This window comes from Apostichopus japonicus, chromosome 21 (genome assembly GCF_037975245.1).
Source record: "Apostichopus japonicus isolate 1M-3 chromosome 21, ASM3797524v1, whole genome shotgun sequence".
In the NCBI taxonomy this organism is placed as follows: Eukaryota; Metazoa; Echinodermata; class Holothuroidea; order Aspidochirotida; family Stichopodidae; genus Apostichopus; species Apostichopus japonicus.
In genome coordinates this window covers 3,834,791-3,857,882 of record NC_092581.1, presented here as the reverse complement: position 1 = coordinate 3,857,882, position 23,092 = coordinate 3,834,791, and the positions used below count along the sequence as shown (strand labels likewise).

Sequence of the window (23,092 nt, the reverse complement as noted above, 5' to 3'; positions counted from 1 at the left end):
AATTGTCACAAAACAAATTGATATTGTAGTGATTGAGTGTATCACCATTTTGTGAAATATTGAACAATTTTGCAAGAACATCATTCAATCAAAACTTCCCTATTGAAAATCCTGCGTACCCTTCTGATGGTGTGTACAAATCCTATATCACTATTTAGCAACTCAGAGAGTCTCAGCTTGTACTGTTCTAAGTAATCAACTCACATGATCAAACATTTATTTGTTTATTTTTGCAGATGCATACGTGAAAAATTTGAATTTCTGCTTCGAATTTTTGATTACAAGATTCGTCAATTATCGCAAGCTATTCGTAGGCTTGATTTCGCCATTAATATTGAAAGCATCGCCTCTGGAGAGGAATTTGAACGGTATTTTTATGTTCAATGTATATAGTAGCTCCCATTGGGTATTCTATCCTGCAGAGGGTAGGGGTGTGTGCACACTAAATTAGTAGTAAACTAGTGCAAAACCCCTGCAGGAGATTCCATAATAGTTTAAAATAACCCACCCTGTACCCAGAATAATACAGAGATGATCAGAGAAACAGCAGCCTAAAGGATGAGTGATTTGAAAAGGATAGAATTGTAGTCGCTTAATGCAACTGAAATGTACGAAATGACTATTGGCATATTTCGTAAGTTTCTCCCAAAAGTCTTTCTTTTGAAAGATTAATAAGTTAACAATAACTAGTGATGGCATGAATTTTATTCGCTACACACAGAAAACATTTAACACCAATCTATATGTGGAATTCTGCACTAGGTTAGAATAGGACTAACTCCGAAAGAAAATTCCCAAGGATACAGTACATTTTGAATAATAGAATTTAGATGGATGGTAGGCCTATAGGTTTGGTTTTGACAGAGTAGCAATATATGCCTCTGGTTATTCGTTTCTAAAAAGGAGGCGTCTTCAATCACATTATTGAAACGTTTTGTTTGCCTTTCTTCGTCATGACAGAAGTAAGGACGACATTCTCAGTGTGACTATGGGTAGACTAAGGAAGATCGAAAAATGTGAGAAAAGTAAGCCCCCAGAAATGAAGGACAAAGAAAAGGCAGCAGAAAATAACCAGAATGGAAGGTAGGTTTAGCCAAGAGGCTGAATGTTATTATTTATTACAAAACTCTCTGTAACCTGAAGATTTTGAATAAAGTATCTTAGGTCAGGCATCCATGGAGGTTAGCAGTTATGAGGTACACTAGGTGTATCACCCTTCACTGTCATATCAATAGTTTTTTATTAAAAGGCAGAGTTCTCAACTTTACCAACTTAACGTAACAATTAGAAGCAAAATAAATTGAATTCAAACCAGGCCATTGCACTTGCGTTTGGGAATACGTTAATCATGAACATAATCATGCACAAAAATGGACATGTAAGTTACCAAGCGAAAAGGGAGCTACAAAGTCTTGCGGTAAATTTCCCGACAAATTTGGAAAGATGGGAGTTTTGTCTTTTTTTAAAACAAAATCTTAATATGGCAGCATTTAAACAACTTGGTGGACAGAACGTTTTGGCAATCCATAAAGTAGAAAATTTGCCATCCGACCTAGATGTTAGAATGAATATCGTAATATGTGTAGTTCGTAATCTTTATCACTTTAAAGTTCTGGTAACAGGTACAAAGGCTTCTAGATACCCAAAACCCGCACAGAGTGAAAGTGATTTAGCCAACAAATATGTCATATAGCACAGTCCCTGCACCAAGAAATGATATCAATCCGCCCTGCTATAAAGACTTTGAGAGTACATGTTGGTTCCAACAGTCGGTTACCTTTTAGGATGATCTAGTTCATTTTGGTGAGCTATTCTAGGACCCCCTTTAGTCACACCCACCAGAGGAAGAAAGACAGACGTCAAGTTCATTATATTGAGACATATACCAGGCAAAGTCTTGTGCTACCAATTAATTACTTTTGTAAGCTATACTAACACCTAAGAGGCTCTGAGTCTGTCACAAGCTCTCTCAACAGAATCATCATTTCAGTAAATTACATACATATACGAAAATCAGTAGAAACTCTGTTTAACTTCATTTAATTCCTCCTTCAATGCATTTGTCTTACAGGACCAACATCAGTAGCCTCAAAACAGATTTGGGTCGTGGTACTTTGGTTGGAGTGGATGATATTCTTTACAGTAAGGACAATGAACCATCAAACTATGCAGCAGTAAGGTAAGCTATGTTCTACCAGGGCGCCGTTATACTTCACAGTTTGTTTAGGTACTATGTTAGGTACTATGTATTGTTTAGATAATATTTTATATCTTAACTATCAAACAATGAAGCTATGAAGATAGAACTTTGGGTCAATGTCTATGTGATTCATAACACAAGCTCCTTTGTAAATATCAAAATTCTTCACCTCGTGAAGTAGGATGACTATGCATATTGTTTAGGTAGAGCTGCTAGCAGGATAGAGAGGGGTCTATCAGGATTTCACATATAACTGCTTTCAGAGAGGGAGAGAGCATTGGGCATTTCTAAGGCATAGCGATGGTTATGTAAATATGTGTCAGGTAAACTCATCACGAATAAAATTATCCTATGAGTAAGGTATGAGCCGATTGGCCTACCAGGGCGTCCATGTGTCCAAGGTGCAATTTCCGCTTGGTCGCAAAATCTGCTAGCGTCGCCTGACTAGCACAGCCATAGCAAGTTAAGGTAGCATACTCCATATAACTGCCCCATTGACTTGCACACTAAATCTTTAATATAATGTGGTCTCTAAGTCCTTGTAATGTAGTGCGGAATAGATCAGCATAAGAACGCTGTTGTTTCCATATAAGAGAACGGGAGGGAGAGAGTGAGTTGTATAAACAGCGACATCTCATGAAAAATCCACATCAATCCCATAAAGAGCATGTTAATTGACTGCCAGCTACATCTCATGAAAAATCCACATCAATCACATTAAAAGCATGTTAATTGACTGCCAGTGACATCTCATGAAACATCCACATCAATCCCATTAAAAGCATGTTAATTGACTGCCAGCTACATCTCATGAAAACATCCACATCAATCCCATTAAAAGCATGTTAATTGACGGCCAGCAACATCTCATGAAACATCCACATCAATCCCATTTAAAGCATGTTAATTGACAGCCAGCGACATCTCATGAAACATCTACATCAATCCCATTAAAAGCATGTTAATTGACTGCCACCGACATCTCATGAAACATCTACATCAATCCCATTTAAAGCATGTTAATTGACTGCCAGCTACATCTCATGAAACATCCACATCAATCCCATTTAAAGCATGTTAATTGACAGCCAGCGACATCTCATGAAACATCTACATCAATCCCATTAAAAGCATGTTAATTGACTGCCAGCGACATCTCATGAAACATCTACATCAATCCCATTAAAAGCATGTCAATTGACTGCCAGCTACATCTCATGAAACATCTACATCAATCCATTAAAAGCATGTTAATTGACTGCCAGCGACATCTCATGAAACATCTACATCAATCCCATTAAAAGCATGTCAATTGACTGCCAGCAACATCTCATGAAACATCTACATCAATCCATTAAAAGCATGTTAATTGACTGCCAGCTACATCTCATGAAACATCTACATCAATCCCATTAAAAGCATGTCAATTGACTGCCAGCTACATCTCATGAAACATCTACATCAATCCATTAAAAGCATGTTAATTGACTGCCAGCAACATCTCATGAAACATCTACATCAATCCATTAAAAGCATGTTAATTGACTGCCAGCGACATCTCATGAAACATCTACATCAATCCATTAAAAGCATGTTAATTGACTGCCAGCTACATGTCATGAAACATCTACATCAATCCCATTAAAAGCATGTTAATTGACTGCCACCGACATCTCATGAAACATCTACATCAATCCCATTTAAAGCATGTTAATTGACTGCCAGCTACATCTCATGAAACATCCACATCAATCCCATTTAAAGCATGTTAATTGACAGCCAGCGACATCTCATGAAACATCTACATCAATCCCATTAAAAGCATGTTAATTGACTGCCAGCGACATCTCATGAAACATCTACATCAATCCCATTAAAAGCATGTCAATTGACTGCCAGCTACATCTCATGAAACATCTACATCAATCCATTAAAAGCATGTTAATTGACTGCCAGCGACATCTCATGAAACATCTACATCAATCCCATTAAAAGCATGTCAATTGACTGCCAGCAACATCTCATGAAACATCTACATCAATCCATTAAAAGCATGTTAATTGACTGCCAGCTACATCTCATGAAACATCTACATCAATCCCATTAAAAGCATGTCAATTGACTGCCAGCTACATCTCATGAAACATCTACATCAATCCATTAAAAGCATGTTAATTGACTGCCAGCAACATCTCATGAAACATCTACATCAATCCATTAAAAGCATGTTAATTGACTGCCAGCGACATCTCATGAAACATCTACATCAATCCATTAAAAGCATGTTAATTGACTGCCAGCGACATCTCATGAAACATCTACATCAATCCCATTAAGAGCATGTTAATTGACTGCCAGCGACATCTCATGAAACATCTACATCAATCCATTAAAAGCATGTTAATTGACTGCCAGCGACATCTCATGAAACATCTACATCAATCCATTAAAAGCATGTTAATTGACTGCCAGCGACATCTCATGAAACATCTACATCAATCCATTAAAAGCATGTTAATTGACTGCCAGCTACATGTCATGAAACATCTACATCAATCCCATTAAAAGCATGTCAATTGACTGCCAGCGACATCTCATGAAACATCTACATCAATCCCATTAAGAGCATGTTAATTGACTGCCAGCGACATCTCATGAAACATATCTACATCAATCCCATTTAAAGCATGTTAATTGACTGCCAGCGACATCTCATGAAACATCTACATCAATCCATTAAAAGCATGTCAATTGACTGCCAGCTACATCTCATGAAACATCTACATCAATCCATTAAAAGCATGTTAATTGACTGCCAGCGACATCTCATGAAACATCTACATCAATCCCATTAAGAGCATGTTAATTGACTGCCAGCGACATCTCATGAAACATATCTACATCAATCCCATTTAAAGCATGTTAATTGACTGCCAGCGACATCTCATGAAACATCCACATCAATCCCATTAAGAGCATGTTAATTGACTGCCAGCGACATCTCATGAAACATATCTACATCAATTCCATTAAAAGCATGTTAATTGACTGCCAGTGACATCTCATGAAACATCTACATCAATCCCATTTAAAGCATGTTAATTGACTGCCAGCGACATCTCATGAAACATCCACATCAATCCCATTAAGAGCATGTTAATTGACTGCCAGCGACATCTCATGAAACATATCTACATCAATCCCATTAAAAGCATGTTAATTGACTGCCAGTGACATCTCATGAAACATCTACATCAATCCCATTTAAAGCATGTCAATTGACTGCCAGCTACATCTCATGAAACATCTACATCAATCCATTAAAAGCATGTTAATTGACTGCCAGCGACATCTCATGAAACATCTACATCAATCCCATTTAAAGCATGTCAATTGACTGCCAGCTACATCTCATGAAACATCTACATCAATCCATTAAAAGCATGTTAATTGACTGCCAGCGACATCTCATGAAACATCTACATCAATCCCATTTAAAGCATGTTAATTGACGGCAGCTAAATGTAGGGTGGATGGAAGTTACTGCTGATGTATCCGGTGTGCTATAAATTAATTATTCATTACCATAAAGTTTGTATAATTGCATGCGATTAAACATGAGAGTACAATTGAGGATACCACGGATTCACAAATAAGATTAACACTTAACATTATTTTTGCATTAAAACGACAATTTACATCAGTCTTAACTTACCTGTCTCCTAAACATATATACTCTGATCCATCCTAGCCTAATAACTGGTAACATTATATTAAGACTTGCGTTATCTTTACCAATTGTGTTTATTAACGTGCTACTTCTGACTTAATCAAATGGGATTTGTTTTGCGGTCGCTGTTTAGGAACACACAACTGATGCGTATTCCAGCAAAAACTTGCCTCTCTTTGATGAAGAAGAATTCTGAAGGCTTTATGCTAAAAGTAGCTGAAATATTGCAAACCAGTCCCTCTGAAGGTAATTATAGGTTAATCAACATTAATCACACTTTTTCCCCAAGCCACATGACTCCGAGTGATATTTCCCCTTAGGCTCTTAACATTATAATCCACCCAATCACTTCCACAATATTGATTTTCCTATATTAGCAATATTCCCGTTACATATATCTTGGTGTTTTTTCGCCCAACTGCACGAATTACCTTTTGAACTCATTTATTTATCAAAGCTTTTACGTATCAAAACTCTGTTAAAAATTTGGTCCTCTATACACCGATCGCACTATATTTCTAAAAGTCAGTATTACTTTTGAATCATTAAAGCTAACGCAATTCCACCAGCTTGTTTGCTTTAGGGAAAGTTCTTCCTAATATTCTCTATTTCTTTCAAGACTTGGATACACTTTTTTTTAAGAATTGATTAAACTAGGCCCACTTGCAATTTGGAGTTGAGTTTATTTGTACTTAGATGACCATTCTGCATCTTGAAATTTTTTATTTGATCAACTGTTTAGAAAATATGAATTTTTTTTATTTGAAATTCACTTTGATAAAAGAGACATTAGAACATGTAATTCATTTATACAGGATAAATGTAACCCATGTTCAAATTTTAATTTGCCTCAATCTTGATCTTGTATATTCCAATTTGATGCATCAATGATAGGTATATATATATATATATATATATATATATATATATATATATATATATATATATATATATATATATATATATATATATTATATGTATATATATAAATATATATATATATATATATATATATATATAATAATATTAATTTATATTTTTGTGTTTGAATATTTTAGAACCTGCAGTTCCTGGGACTAACATTTCGACAGTAGCATTCATTGGTTTGTCTGACGATGTTCCTCTCAAAAGGCTTGCAAAGGAAGTTGGCCAGTTCTTGAACAAAAATGGTAATGTTATATACTTTTTAAAGAACATGTATGAAAGGTACTCATTATCATTGCTGTTGGAAAGAATTTGTCAACTTGATCAAAAGGAGGACAGTGCTGACTGAAATATGTTAGAACCTCTTCTCATATTTTTATTCATTCGATTTATGAAATTCGTCAAAATTAGAATAATTGTACAATTATTATGTTACTTATGTTTGATTATCTAAAAAGAATGAGGATACAGTATTGGATTGTTTGTAATCTTTTCACTGTTTCTTATACATTTCTTTATAGGTTTTGTATAAAATGCAGCGTATTAATATGGTCTTTTCTTTTATATGCAGGAATTGAATGGATAATCCGAGAGAAACCTGAACATGGGTAAAGCATAAATATGTTAAAAGTAAATTCATTCTTGGGTTCTTCACTAATGAATGATCACATTGTGAGAGAATACCCTCAAAACAGTAGCATTGAGGAATAAATGACTGGTGATATGTTAGCTGATGGAAAGAAAAGTATAGGTGTTTGAAATATCACAGGCCATTGTTCAGATGTTAAACATTTAGATTCACATATATTAAAGTAACTATAATGCAGCGTGGGGGGCACCACTAACAATGGGAACAAGACTTGTGGGTGGAATTACCTCCATTGCTCAACGAGACTCACATGTGGTTAAAGGAGTAAAGGTCGACGGTATATTCCATATATTACATATCATTAATAATACATTATATTTAATCCGTACAGTAAAGAATTTGATAAAGAGCAACAGCAGTACCTCATGAATCGAAGAGAGGGTAACTACAGAACTAACGTTTACTTGGACAACTATTCAAAGAACGATAAAGATGGATGGCTCAAACTGGTTCTCGATCAGGTAATTCTAAGTGAGAATCTAAACATACCATGCTTCATATCGAGAGCAGGGGTATTTTAACCAAACATTGGATTGATAAATCCATATGGAAACCGACTTCAGCCATTACTGTGGGTACGTTTTAATTTTGTTTAATAAATAAGCTACTCTTAGAATATACTAATTTCCAACAATATCGAAAAGAAATGCGAGACTGCTTAAACTACACACATATTTAGAACTGTGCACTACTTGCCAAATATTAATCCTGTAATAAAATGAAGAGTAGACCATTTTGCTATAATCAACGTCCTTTGTTGCAAAATAACAGCTGCACTGAAATATGAAAATGAGGCTACAATTTAACGGTATACAACATATCCTCACATGGTTAACAATGTGAAAAAATGATAGGTCAGTAAAAGTATCAACATGTTACAGTTTAACATAAGCATTTCCATAATAAAAGTAACAAGTTTCGCTTAATATCAGCATTTCAGAAGTAACAGCAACATGTAACGCAATGTCAGCTATTATGATATAACTTGAACAGGTTTGTTCAATCTCAAAAGCGTTTGAATGTTGCATTATACATATGGTGCTCATGGTTGAGTTCAGAATTGAGTGATAGAATTTAACAAAATACTCACAAGTGAATGGATTATGCAGCAGATTTCTAGTGGCAGGCTCACAGGACAGAATTCTTTAAGGCTTTGTAAAGCTAACTATTTTAACCAGTTCTTTGCATGTTTTCTATTCCGTATTCAAAATGTATCCGCTCCCTCTTGACTTCATGTACGCATTCACTTCTATAGGAGTGGTAAAGTACACAGCCGCGGATAACTATATTAGCCTAATACATCTAATATCTACGAAGCGTTTCATTTATTTGTAGAAAATGTCAAAGGGAACATAAACTATGACTGTATATATATTTCAAAAGAGGTTTATTTACTGTACAGGCTGGTCTAATATTTGTGGTCGGAAATTTTAAAAATGGCAACAAAGGGAAGCATATTGATGAAATCTTCAAGGGTCAAAAGAACTCTGCTGATAAAATCCTGGTACTACTGCATGAACCTGACTCCAAAGGCAAACACAAGAAACCTGAAGGAACAGCAGAATGGCTTAAAGGCGAAACACAGTTAACCCACCTCCACATTCGATGCCCTGAGAATATGTTTGTGGAGAAGGACGTGTCCGACAAAGGTTTGGCTGACGTGGCAGACATCAGTAGACTGGTCAGGTACATCATTGGACAATCGTATGGACTTGTCTTAGGTGGAGGGGGTGCACGGTAAGTAATACATATGTAGTCATCTAGTATCACAAATTATTATTATCATATTGACAGTGTATTTGAGAAGAACCAACAGTTCGTTTAAGCATTATGTTTTAAGGGAGTTGCCAATATAACTGGTATCTAAGTTTCAAATCACTGCTCAAACAATATTCACTTTATTTGAAGCTGATACTTTAGTTCCAGTTTAACGTATTTAACCTCTCTCGTTTATACGTCATAAAGTGTTAGTAACATTGACATACTGGCTACCGAGGCTGCTGCTAATAATCAGCTTACAAACTTGAGACCAGCTGAAACACCATAAATAGCATATCCCTTTTTATGTGCAAGGGCAGAAAGGAAATTGGAATATGGTTACATCGCTTGATAGTCAAATGCAACCAAGGTGTATATTTGAGAAAGAAGACAAAGACCAGACAAATCTCTTCGTTCTTTCCCTGCAGAGGTTTTGCTCATGTCGGCTTAATCAAGCATCTGCTGGAGAAGAAAGTAGAAATAGACAGGGTTGGTGGTACAAGTATGGGGGCATTCGTTGGAGCCGTTTATTGTATGACAACTGACCCTGGAGAGATGGAGAAACATATGGACACGTTTGTTAAAGGGATGACTTCATGGTGGTCGTATTTGGATTTCACCCTTCCATATATCGCCTTTACCTCTGGTAGGCACTACTTATGCTTCCATTTTTCTCTTAAGTTTGCAGGAAAGAAGAAATAATGAGGGTTCAGTGTTATAGCTGTATTAAGAGAGCCAAAGTTGACCTGTTTGAAGTTGATAAGAAGCTTGAGACTAGCTTATAGGTGGAGGCATTAAATAGTTTGAACCGCTTTTTCTTTGTATGGAATCAGTGATCTCTAACAAATGGTACTGGTTAATCTAATGAACATAAGGTAGGAAAACATTGAGAACGTACTTTGTGATTCTATCGTGTCAACCATTCATCGATGAAAACGTGTAGAGTCCTTTCCTCAGCTAAAGATTCCGTCTTGGGGGTATTTAAAACGAGTGAAAGCCTCCAAGATAGCCTATACTAATGAAGTTCCTCCCCATGCAGGGTAAAATATGTGACAGCAGCGCAAGTACACAAGTAGATGTTGGTATTATGATTGATGAACTCTATCAGCTTCAGAGCTCCTTAACTTGAAAAACCAGATAGTATTTCAAATGTGCCTTATTGAATATTGTTAGGCTGTTCCACACTCTTGAGAAAAGTATTTTTGCACTAGACTGAATGGAAATTCAATATGTATATATGTATTTTCCACATTGATTGTAACCTCACTGAAACTACAGGATACGAGTTTCGATTTCATAATAAAAAATCGTTTATCTTTTTGTTTCTTAGGACAGTTATTGTTAATAAATGGACCATGACGTAAAGATCTTGGGATATCTTTTTGTGCTGATGATGTTATTACTGTTATTGTTGCCAGCGGTCTTTGTTAGTTGTATGCTTACACATATGCGGAATACCATAAGGGTTGCGTTGGTGGTATTGTGTTGCAGGTGCATGCATGATGTGTTGGATTGGTTTGCAAGCAGGTGCATGCATGATGTGTTGGATTGATGTTATTACTGTTACTGTTGCCAGCTGTCTTTGTTAGTTGTATGCTTACACATATGCGGTATACCATAAGGGTTGCATTGGTGGTATTGTGTTGCAGGTGCATGCATGATGTGTTGGATTGATGTTATTACTGTTACTGTTGCCAGCTGTCTTTGTTAGTTGTATGCTTACACATATGCGGTATACCATAAGGGTTGCATTGGTGGTATTGTGTTGCAGGTGCATGCATGATGTGTTGGATTGATGTTATTACTGTTATTGTTGCCAGCTGTCTTTGTTAGTTGTATGCTTACACATATGTGGTATACCATAAGGGTTGCTGCGTTGGTGGTATTGTGTTTGCTAGCAGGTGCATGCATGATGTGTTGGATTGGTTTGCTAGCAGGTGCATGCATGATGTGTTGGATTGATATTAAGTTGCTCAACTTTCTTCTTTCCTCAATTAGGGTCATACTTCAACAAAATATTGAAGAATATATTTGGCGAGCAAACACAGATCGAAGATTTATGGATTCCATATTTTAATATAACCACAGATATAACAGATTCCAAGAAACAGACGAATACGAAAGGTACTTCTAAAATTTCACATTTAATTCACGGATAGGTATTGAACGTATTGCCATGTCTGGAGTCCTATTCATCGTTACAAATGATGACGATATTACAATTTTCTTAGTTATGATAAAAGAAACATTGCAACATCCCCAACCCTGTCAAAGGGTTAAATCAGTATATTAAGTAAACATAACCAACCATGAGAATCTATGTGCCTGATTTTGAAAATGGGGGAGAGAAGTACCTGATTATATTTGCATCACTTTGCAATCATATCATTATTGTGGGGACTTTTCGAATGTAACAAGAGTTCGATAGTTAAGGACTTAAAGGAGAGCCAGCTATGCGACCACGACCACATTGTTCTTATAATCCTGTTGTTCTCATTATCGTTTAATTATCTTATTGTTCTCATAATTGCATTGTAAATATTATCGTCATGTTCCTCTTATTGTTCTTCTTCATATAACAATACACTAAATCTTCTTTACCTGTTAATTCACAGGTCCATTGTGGCTTTATGTCAGAGCCAGTATGTCACTTCCATCTGTGGTGCCGCCAATTCAAGATCCCCAAACTAAACATTTGCTCTATGACGGCGGATCAGTTGATAATTTACCTGGTAATTTTGCCGATCAGAACACCATTGTTAAGGCTGTAACGTTTTTGTCTGAAAAAGATTGGCTATGGTTTTTCATTTCAGAATGTAGAGGGAAACCTTGTTTTTAATTGGCTGAAGCAGAAGAAACAGTGCTAGTTAAACGTCATCTCGATGTATGCTTCTCAAATCTAAATACTGTTGTTTGAAAGTCACTGACTATTGTCAAATAAACCTTTCATGATTGAGTGCATTTCAGAGCCTGGAATGTCATTATGGCATATACTTCAAATGTTATTTTCCCCAATATATCCCAAATGTGATACAGTTATAACAATTATGTTTATTCAGAGTCTAAAGTCATTACGACATAAAAATACAATCTTTGAAGGAATATTGTTTTCCTTTCCCCATAAAAATTGTAAATTTGTAAGCGCAGAAACCCACGTTGCAAACGTTATTCTTCTCTGAAACTAAATATAAAACCAAATAATATTCCAGATTTTTACCGAATAGTAAAGTCAACAACGAATATAAATTTTCTAAAACATCAATCCAGAAAAAAAGAACTGGAGTATTAATAACATGTACAATACTTCTTCGAGGAATTGATGGCAGAAAGAACCCCTATCTGATGACAAAGTTGTGTCAATAACTCCTTTCTTCCCAAGTGTATCCAAAAGTCAAATGAATGAAATTAAAAGAAGCAGGAAAGCATTAGAAAATACAGTTCCCTTCCCCTTATACCGGTGTTTTGGCCGAGTGGATAAAGGCGGTGGCATTTGAAGCAATGAGGCTTAGCATTCGGGAGGTTCATGGATCAATCCCCGGCCAGTTCATGGTTAGGTGGGTTTTCCATCTAAGAGCAATACAGTTTTCCCATCTGATATGGCTTTCTAGATTGGAAAGATTTCAAATTTGAGTTAAAATGTTGAACTGGAAGCCACCCGAAGTGAAATTTATAATCCATAATCTTCATCATCATCATTACCACCACCACCACCACCACCATAAAAATCATCACCATCATCATCATAATTGTCATCATCATCAGTGTGGCTTTAGACTGGTATCCCTAGTTGAAACCTTCAGAGTATAATCAACTTGAATTCCCATTGGCTTTGTACCGTATCAGACACATAGACACATTATTGTTGTATTAGTTTGACCAAAGAGTTTGATAGAGAGAATAACCAGGGTCAAATCTCACTAAATTTGCCACTTTTCAAATTCTTTAGCTGGAGAGATGAAACAAACAGGGTGTAAAACAGTCATAGCCATCGACGTTGGTGGAAGATCTGAAAAGAAATTAATCGAGTCTGGGGATAGCGTTTCAGGAACATGGTGGATCTTGAATAAGTTAAATCCATGGAGAAAAGAATCGGTAATTATCCCTCCTCTTGAAATTTTCTTAGCATTTGCAATATGTATTTGACATATGTCACAAATCACAAATCTGTCAATCTAAAACTTAAATACTATGCTCTGAGGGTTTGTGAAAATATCATCCAAACAGTATACTTACAAAGATTAGCTGACTTCTTTGCGTCTTACATCATTGAAGTTGCATTGAAGGTACGTTATTGCTAATCAAGGTGTTGCAATTATCTCTGCACAAAACAGTAGTTCAAATAACTTTTACGTTTGCAATTTTAATTAATGATCAATATGTGATTTCAAAACGTGCATCTATTTTGACGTTAAGAAAATGCAGTGAAATATTGAAGCATTGGTTACCATCAATCACAACAGTGGAGCAGAAATGTTTTGAACACTTTGTAACTAAATTGAAGAATAAAAGTCCAAAGAAGTAAGTTGTAGTTTTCTTTGCAGCATGGTCATTTAGCATTTGCGTAACATACTGTATTTGATCAAAGGTGTAGCCACTTAAACCTTTCCTTTTCTTTTACATTTTAATATCACATATACGTAGCCAAACCAACGTTGGCTACGATAATCATGTGATACATTATCCTTGCAATTGATCCCATCATCTAGTCACATCTTTGAAACTAGAATGATCGTAGCTGTGGAACAGGTAAATAGCTTGAGCTAATCTGGTGAAAAGTGGAATGAGGTTATGATTGGTTACATTAGCCTCACAGGTTTTGACTTTCGTCACTAACACTTAGCCTGCCAGACAACAGATGGGCTGCACAAGGGGAAATAGTCTGTCGACGGCTATTTTTCATAATATTTGTTTAATTAGTACGATTTACTGTACTAAGTGGAATTAATTTGCAATTTGAAACTGAATATACAGATTCTAAATGCTGGAAATGAAGGTGGTGTGAGCTTCGTACTATATTTCCATTTCTTATCAAAAAGTTTACAACATTATGCACCTCTACTCAGCGAAGTCAGTAGAGGTTAGGTGCTAATTATCGTGTGCGTGCCTGTACATTCAATATGTGTTTGGGGCCTGCGTGTGAGAAGTATATGACTGCACAAAAGTACTGCATGGATTATGACACATTTGGGGGATATGTTAAAATAGGTTCCAAACATGTATAAGAAAGATTTGGCAACGGTTAGGCTAAGGGTCATAGCACTAAATGAGTGGACACACATACTGTATCTCCATTTCTATAAAGAAAAATGATCAGTGTTGAAAGACTCTACAGAGGGAACGTTGGTCATGATGTTGACATTATTAACATAAGGGAAGCACATTCAAAAATGCTTCAGGGCCATCTAAAGGAGAAATTTCATCAAGATTGACAGCGACCAATGTCTGATCTATCTGTTCATGACTGTTATTGAAATGTGGTCGAAATGTTTTGAGAAAAAAGTTCAGAGAAAAATGTGTAGTTTGTAGATAAGTTTATCAAATATCATCTATATGGTCAGAAGGGGAAAGATTGGATCTTCATTGAATTGGTCTCTATTCGAAGACCAGCTATAGCAATATATATCACAGTTGGTCAGTTTGTAAAATGTATCAGTGAATGTTCATATAATGTTTATTTAATGTTCACACATGTCCAAAAGGCCACTACTGAAGACACTTTTAGTAGAGTAACACAATAGGAAATATCCAATAAACAATAATATTCCTTCAATAAATGAACTGCTAAAGCGAATTAAACTTATTTAAATTAATTGCAGAACCTTACAGGAGATAAAGGGATGTTTTCTAACAACAGCTTTCTAGTTTGGTGTTAATATGCTCTTTTACAGGTTCCAGCCCTAGTGCGTATGATCGCAACACTCGCATGCCTCTCTGGGGAAGAAGAACTGAAGAAAGTGGAGCAAAATAAAAGAGACTATATCTACAAGAGGCCTGGTGGCATCAACTCGTGAGTTATTGAGTAAAAGCTCCACCCTATGAAATTTGTTGGTGTGCTTAAAGTTATGAACTTTAAAGTTACAAACTTTTGCTATGCATAACCATTGTTCCTTTGAAGTTTTCCTTGCAAATGCAAAATGCAGCACACATGCACGACTGGAAAACGAGTATGAGATGATGTTGGAACTTTAAATGTTAAAGCAGCTTTTGCGTTTGTCCGTCGTTCTCCAACTATTTGATATATCCATCGAGTGTTTTACATGTATCAATCACAAAACAGTAAACTAAGATATTAGCCAAGTTTTTTTCCTGCCAAGAGCGTTAATTAGTGAGTTTTAAGAATTTTGTTGATAATGAGCAAAGTGTCTTCTGACAAATTTCCCATTTAAAAATAATCGCATACAGTTCCACAAACCCACTAGTTTGTATCAAACAATTGTGAATAGCTTTATGTTTATTTATCAGCCGTTGCTTTAAAATAGATCATTTGAAATTACGCCCTTTAATAAGACTGCCATCCATTTATCGCCACTGCCCACTTCTTCGCCTTTTAAGGTTATTAGTCTATAACGTTAGCCTGTGTGTTAGGTAATCAATTCACCAAGCCTAGGAAAGGAAATCAGCATGGAAAAGTTACTTGCGCAGCTCAAATTCCCCGCTATTTAGAGCGAGAGCCTATTAAAATGTCCTTCATAGAAATTAATTATTCATATGATGGGAGGGGTTTATTGCGATCCTAATGGACAATATCTTCGAGAAAAACAACGTTCAAAGTTGTAAATTTTTCGACTTAAGTTAGATTTCAATATATAAGCTAGTTATGTATGTTTTAATGGCATAGTGAGGCTGAGAAATCATAGAAAAGAACGCAAAAAGCTGGTTCTATTAGTTCCGTAGAGGCAGCAAAGTGCTATTAATTCAGTTTTGACATAATTTCATAAAACGAATAAGATTGAATGTACGAATTTGCAGTTTTTGTTAGTTGCACTTAAATGGACAGGGTCATTAAGTGTGATACACGTGTGAAATTATTTTGGACTTTATGTGGAAAATCATTTCAGGATGTGTACTTACTCATATTATATCTTTGTTCAACAGATATGGCACTTTGGAATTTAATGATTACCAGGATATTTCGCAACTCGGTTATGACGCTGGGGAATCAGTAGCTGAAGAGTGGGAAAAGAAAAAATAACAATCGCGCAGGATTGTTGGTATATCACTGTCTTGATCGAAACCATTTTGAAGTGATTTAAATTTAGAAAAGGCCCCCAAAACAAACATTCGCTGTATACACGCATGGTTTAGATGGTACACAAGACAACACAAATTTTGTGGAATCTTAACAATGTCATTGCACCAAAAACATAGGAATAATTTATGATGTTTAGGTTTTTGCTTCATTTCGAGAATGAAACATGAAACAAAACGAAATTGAATACGACTGATTAATCAAGCTTGGGCTTATTCCGTAAAGCCAACATTGTAGACGTCTCTTCTGTCTGAAAATTTAATGCTTTTAAAGGAATTGTCGATTGAAAGATTTTGATACATTGTCCTTATAGTTATAATTTTTCTCTTTCTAACCATGTAAAAATTGTCACCATCGACGTTTTCTTCTTGTCGAAATCTGGTTTTCAAATTCACCAGTTTCTCACCAAAAGTACCGTTTGTTCGAACGCATCAATATGGTGATTGACGTAGTGCTGGCAAATTGGCAAATAGGCAAAACAGGCGACTTGAAGATAGCACTCCCATTTCCGCAGCAAATACACTCTCACGTGTACACGCACATGTGATTGCCTATATAACATACATAATGCGAACGTATATAGCCTACTGTACCATGCCCAGTTGGTTTACGTATAGCGTTGCACATAATATACTCTCACACTCAATCCACAGTTCATAAACTGTTCTTCGAAATCGCTGAAATAAAATTCACGGATCAAATTTACAGTAAAAGGAAACTTGAAAAGTATTTGTAACACTGAAAGATGAAACTTGGAGGAATCGATGTCAGAGCAGAAGGTAGCACCGAGAAGCTTAGGCTTCGCAGAACTGTCCGATTGTTAACGTTAGAGTAGCCTACATGCGAAATTCCTCGCATTGGATCTGGATAGCGCATGTATAAACAACGAAGAGTCTCCCTTTAAAACTTATCTTGTGTTACAAAAAGACCACGAAACCACCGATCTGCTACATATATGGCGTATACGTACACAAAATATACTGTAGCATACATGCGAACATTCCTTGCGTTGGAGCTGGATAGCGTGATGTATAAACAACGAAGAGTCTGCTGTTAAATCTTATCTTGTGTTACAAAAAGACCACGAAACCACTGATCTACTACATATATGGCGGCTTAAGGAGTTTTTGAAAACATATCTAATTTATAAGAAGTTTTACCAAAAATTAAGGAAGAAATTAATCTGTATACAAATGCGGTTTTTGTTGTGATTACTGTAGGTACTGTGCGGAGCGTGGGTTAATGTCGCAATCTGCATTAGCATAGATGTCGTCACGTTCTGTACTGTTCAAATCATATTGGAAATGTCCATCCTTAACGATTAAAAAATCGTTTCTCTGTCAAACGCAACATTAGCGTTCTCATACTTTGACAACATGTTTGGAAAATTATTTATCATTTTTTAAGGTAACTTCTTTGGGCCACCAGACAATCCTTTTAAATAAACGATTATCATGAATTTTGTAAACTCAATATTGTTTAACATATTTCTTTCAATCGCCTTTACATTTAAAGGGTTTCCCTTCAATATAAATTTAGAGACTGTCCAATTCAAATACTCTCAAAGAACAATCCCCTGTACCTTTTCTAAGTACTTATATTACTCAACATCTACTAAAAGTTTTGCTTATGACATAGAGTGAACTACAGGTTGTGGCCTTCATTGGCCATTATTCTTTAATGTTTACTTTGTAGTTAGGTTTCTTTATCTTGAGTTTCAAGAATCATTATTTCATGTAAAGACATTCTGTTCATATCAGTTCAAAACTTATGTAAGGATTTAAAGGTTTGCTTTACTCACTTTTTCTTCTTAGTCGTATACTCCTTGATGATCCATGGAATGTAGACTGGCTTACATTGGTTCCGAAATATTGTCTGGACAATTTTTTGTTTCCATGTGTAACCTTGCCCACTTAAAAGGAGACTGGTTATGTAATATATATGATAGACACATTACAGAAATCGAATATTCATATTTTTTTTATAATCCGATATAATACAATTGTACACTTGTAAGTAACAGTTTGTTATTTAGAATATTGAGTAGTATTCTGCACTGTAATAAGGTCTTACTAATGACATTTGATTTAGTGTCCTTGTGTTTATCATGCTTAGCATCTTCGTTTTACCCAGAATATAGGTATAAAGTTCTATAAACTAAGGTTAATGGTTTTCATATATGTGTATTGTTTCTGTTAAAGTAAAGAAATGTGTAAAGAAACGATTAATTAAGACTAAACTGAATGCTAAATAGTAAACCTGAAGTACGATTCAGCTTGATATGAGCAAGAGTATAAGACCCTTAATTGGCGTGAATATGGGTGAGGTAATTAATTTCACACTAGTATCTGCTTCACTTCAAAACTGTCCTTGTACGTACAAAATCTTACAAGGGCGAGTTTGAGACTGTACGAACATACTTCAAGTCTGTTATGTAGTTATAATCACTTTCGGTGTCAGCAAGTCACAGTTACTTTATCTTATAGGGCCACATAAGCTTACCTGTTTACTACAACCAGCCTGTGTTCGTGCTACAATGTAAAGTTTGTGACTTTTTTTTTGAGATTTCAGAAGTTTGAATTTACGTTTATCATAATTCAATGAAAATGATGGTCCTTGTACAATTTACCTTTTAAGATTCTTCATCATTTACTACATCATTACTAAGTATCATCTACTTTATATAATTAATAACCTACCCAGTAGTTTTGATGTTAGACTGTTATGCAGTATTAGTACTTTTGTCGGTGACATTCTGATGGGTCATATCTTTCTTAGCTTGAAGACCTAGATAGAAGGTCAGTCAGTAATCAGTAAAGTGGTAAATGCTTCTACTACTAACTGTAATTCTTAATGCAATTATTTAGTTTTTATCCGTGTTTTATTCAAGGAGGAATTGCAATAAACGTTCAAATCATTCGTATCATCTACTTTATATAAATTTTTCGATTTTTGTTGTTTTGGTGTCATTTTAGTCATGAATGGTAATTGTATACATACTCAGTAGTTTTGGTGTTAGACTGTTATGCAGTATTAGTACTTTTGTCGGTGACATTCTGATGGGTCATATCTTTCTTAGCTTGAAGACATAGATAGAAGGTCAGTCAGTAATCAGTAAAGTGGTAAATGTTTCTACTACTATCCGTGTATTGTTCAAGATTATGACGTTTTCGGTAACCATGTTTTGAGGAAAACGGTTACCTGTAATAAATCAAATTTCATCCTCAAAACATGTGTACCCGCAAACGTCACCATAGTGACACTCTGAATGGCCTGATAGGGGATCAAAAGCTTCCGGCATCTAAATATTTTCCCGAAAATGTCATGAATTTCCTGCCAAACTTCAATATTGTCCATACGATATGGGGATATTGCACCAATGCACTAATATCATCTTTGTTGTGAAAGGTGGTACAGATAATTGGGTTTGCCTCCAGATGGAATGCATGTCGAATTATCTTGGACAAAATAAAACATTCATAACTGTCGCACAGGCAGAGGCCCCGAGTGCCAGGTAGCAACCCTTTTGCACTCTTTATATATCCCACCTATTCCGCCTCACACCTCATATTTTCCCGGCCCCTAAGTTTAATCCGGGACCGTATGGTTGTGGCCCCCTGACACCTACAATCTCGTCGGCCTGAGCACAGGACTCATTCAAGACAGTTATACGAAGTGATTCTGATCACTTCCAGCAGCAGTTGAGACCATCAGGGCATACGCCATGTGTATTAATGTATAGTTAAAATAAACGGAGTAAAAAAATATAATATATTTATATCTTTTTATTTATTTACTATAAATGTATTGTATTTTTATCTTTTATCTTATTTTAATAATCTCTTCTTCAATTAAATACCTCTTTATGTTTATTTACAGACTTTTCATCCGAGACGACATAGGAGAAAAAACAATTTAACTCAGTGTGGTGAAAAGTTAAGACGTCGGCATGTCATGTTAGGGGTTAATGATTCTTTGAACGTATTCCCTAAACACATAAAAAATTAATAAATTAAAAAATTCTGTCTTCCAGTATTTTCATCGATACTTATTGATACTTAATTCTAAAACTAAAGACCAAAAGGCAGACAAAAAAAAACTGTCTTCCAGTATTCTCATAGATATTTATCGACTATTAATTCTAAAACTAAAGACGAAAAGGCAATACAAAAAACCTCTTCCAGTATTTGACCTCAATCATCCATGTTCATCGACTCTTAGTCCTTATACCTAAAACAACCGTCAAAACAAAAGAACTGTCCTACAGCCTTTCTGGCCGCCACAAACATTGATGGCAAGAACATGGAGGAAACGGAGAAGGCATTTGTGACATATAGTAGAAGAATACCATGGAATATCTTTAACTATATTATACCGAACAATGCAGTGCGCAAAATTTCAAAGGTGAGGGAGAGTGAGGGGGAGAGGCAAATTGTAAAATTCACCCGACTGATTAAGGTAGGAACCTATACTAGACGAATGAGGGAATTTATAAAGGAGGGATGACCCTGTGGTTGTTGAAGTCGACTACCGTGTAGGGGGATCTGGAAGTCGTCACCTAGAAATAAATACAAAATTAGGCTTCAAATGATGCATTCTGAGGGATATTTATAGAGGCTATAAATTAGGTCTATAATTAGGTTTAAACGCAACGCTGTACTTATATATACTCTGGTTATATATTTATATATTTAGTTTTGTTGGCGTGTGTTTGAACAAGGGGTTAATACCCCTAGCAGTTGTCTCATTCTTCTCTGGCTGAATTTGGATAAAATGAATTGGCCAAAATGTTTTTTTCATTTAATTTTTTTTTTTCATTCATGCACTTCAATATTCAAGCCACGATAAAAAATAAATCTTATTTTGTGTTCTAAGAAGAATGAAAAAAAAAATTATCCAGTTTATTTTGGTACTTTTCCCGAGAACATTGGGAGGGAATTTCAATTTTTTATATGGCGCATACCGCCATCATCAGACGCAAGGCATTTTGTCGCCGTGGTTATCACGTGACCGCAGTCCTGATACGATATATTAAGAAGATTATTGCGATACAGTGTGTACGTTGAATGTTCGTATTCGTGCAAAGGTGCACGCCGCGCTGAATTGTTTACCGTGTACACATACCGTGCTAAATGCTTTTGTCTGATGTTGTGCTCCGTGACTTCTATATGATACTTAATTAGGTCCATACTATGTCTCATACACATCGGCAAAAAACGAGGTTTTCTTCACAGAGAATACAGCCACGGTGTTTAAAAAAGTAGGCTGTACAACCGCTTGTATGATATATTAATTTTTGTTGATGGGAAACAGAAAAGAAAAGAATTAATGCTTATTTTACGATTGTTTTTTTTTTACCTTTTCAAGTGCAATTTGATGTATCAAGAAATGAAAATAAAAACCGATAAACAAGTTAATGTTCTTGTTCGTTTCTAATATAAATCACTCAACTTTCAAGTTTTATATATTTTTTTCATATTTCGAGTAATAACACGAAAAACAGCAAAAAACTGCTTTAAAGGCTGGGAGTAATGTGTATTTTGATGTTATTGCTTTAATTTCTATGCATCACAACAATTTTGCAATCATATTTCATGTACTAACACAAAGCACTGCTTAAAGGAGAACTATGTGTATTTGATGTTCTTGGGGGAACTTACAAGAATGGTGACAATATTAGTTTAGGAAGTACAATGTCCAATCGCATGCAAAAATACGATTGTTGAACTACTGACAAAATCAATTTTGTTATAAACTACCGTAATCGTTCACAACTTAAGTAAATATAATGCAACAGTGTGTGTCTAATATGACGCACGTATTTGCAACACCGACGCCCCTCCCCCCCCCCCACGTTACCTTCGGTAGCTACCTTCAACATTGTTCATATCGGACAGATTTGTGGGAAGGGGGTGGGGTGGGAATTGTTGAAAACAAGGGTCAAGCATGAATCTGACCCACCCTTAATGCGAATACTATTACTCTATAGTTTACACCTTTTGCAAGAAAAACAAGTTTGAAAGTTGGGCCCATCGTAACTCCTGTTGTCCCCACAAGCCGATAAATATTAAGAAAAAGGGGTAACTATTTGTTTCATGTGGGCCAAGTGTAATATGTATTGAGATAAAGAGGGGGTTATATATAACCACACATAATAGCAGCGTGTTCCATTCAGTTCAACGTAGTCGTGAAAGCACCCACCCACCCTCACCCCTCCCCGCCCCGACTCCGCCACCGATACAGTGCAGGGACTTGGCCGGGTCCGGAGAGTATAGGACCCATGCATGCAGAAATCAGAGCCTAAATACAGATATGATCTGCATAATACGTGCTGCATAACTTTATTAAGTATATACTTTATTTTTACGAAAAGTCACCAAAGATAATCAGCCAACTCCAGTCTCATTTACCGTACGGCGAGACTGTGACCGTATGTGATAGTGTGTGACCGTATGTGACCTTATGTGACCGTATGACCAGGGAGCTACTGCTCTTACCCTGGTATGTATGTATATATTAGATCCTCCTGCAAGCAGGATCTCGCGAAGAAGCCTCATTGGCTTATTGGCTTATTGGCTTATG

The 23,092-nt window shown here is 35.9% G+C and overlaps 2 protein-coding genes across 4 annotated transcripts in view; both read left to right on the top strand.

Moving 5' to 3' along the window:
• Positions 1 to 19,438, top strand: part of LOC139962849 (patatin-like phospholipase domain-containing protein 7) — a 42,512-nt gene extending 23,074 nt beyond the window's left edge. For 2 of the 3 annotated variants that reach the window (XM_071963229.1, XM_071963228.1), the window contains exons 11-24: positions 237 to 368; positions 961 to 1,083; positions 2,072 to 2,179; positions 6,064 to 6,176; positions 6,989 to 7,099; positions 7,426 to 7,462; positions 7,835 to 7,964; positions 8,906 to 9,240; positions 9,690 to 9,907; positions 11,260 to 11,385; positions 11,877 to 11,993; positions 13,208 to 13,353; positions 15,150 to 15,268; positions 16,357 to 19,438. In XM_071963229.1, the coding sequence (XP_071819330.1) occupies positions 237 to 368; positions 961 to 1,083; positions 2,072 to 2,179; positions 6,064 to 6,176; positions 6,989 to 7,099; positions 7,426 to 7,462; positions 7,835 to 7,964; positions 8,906 to 9,240; positions 9,690 to 9,907; positions 11,260 to 11,385; positions 11,877 to 11,993; positions 13,208 to 13,353; positions 15,150 to 15,268; positions 16,357 to 16,453 (1,912 nt within the window). In that variant the 3' untranslated portion in view covers positions 16,454 to 19,438. The remainder of the gene's footprint in view (positions 1 to 236; positions 369 to 960; positions 1,084 to 2,071; positions 2,180 to 6,063; positions 6,177 to 6,988; positions 7,100 to 7,425; positions 7,463 to 7,834; positions 7,965 to 8,905; positions 9,241 to 9,689; positions 9,908 to 11,259; positions 11,386 to 11,876; positions 11,994 to 13,207; positions 13,354 to 15,149; positions 15,269 to 16,356) is intronic. The other variant, XM_071963230.1, reaches the window with a different exon arrangement.
• The window catches only part of LOC139962847 (uncharacterized), a 47,302-nt gene continuing 40,400 nt past the window's right edge, over positions 16,191 to 23,092 (top strand). The window contains exon 1 of the mRNA XM_071963220.1: positions 16,191 to 16,201. The gene's annotated coding sequence lies outside the window, so the exon portion shown is untranslated. The remainder of the gene's footprint in view (positions 16,202 to 23,092) is intronic.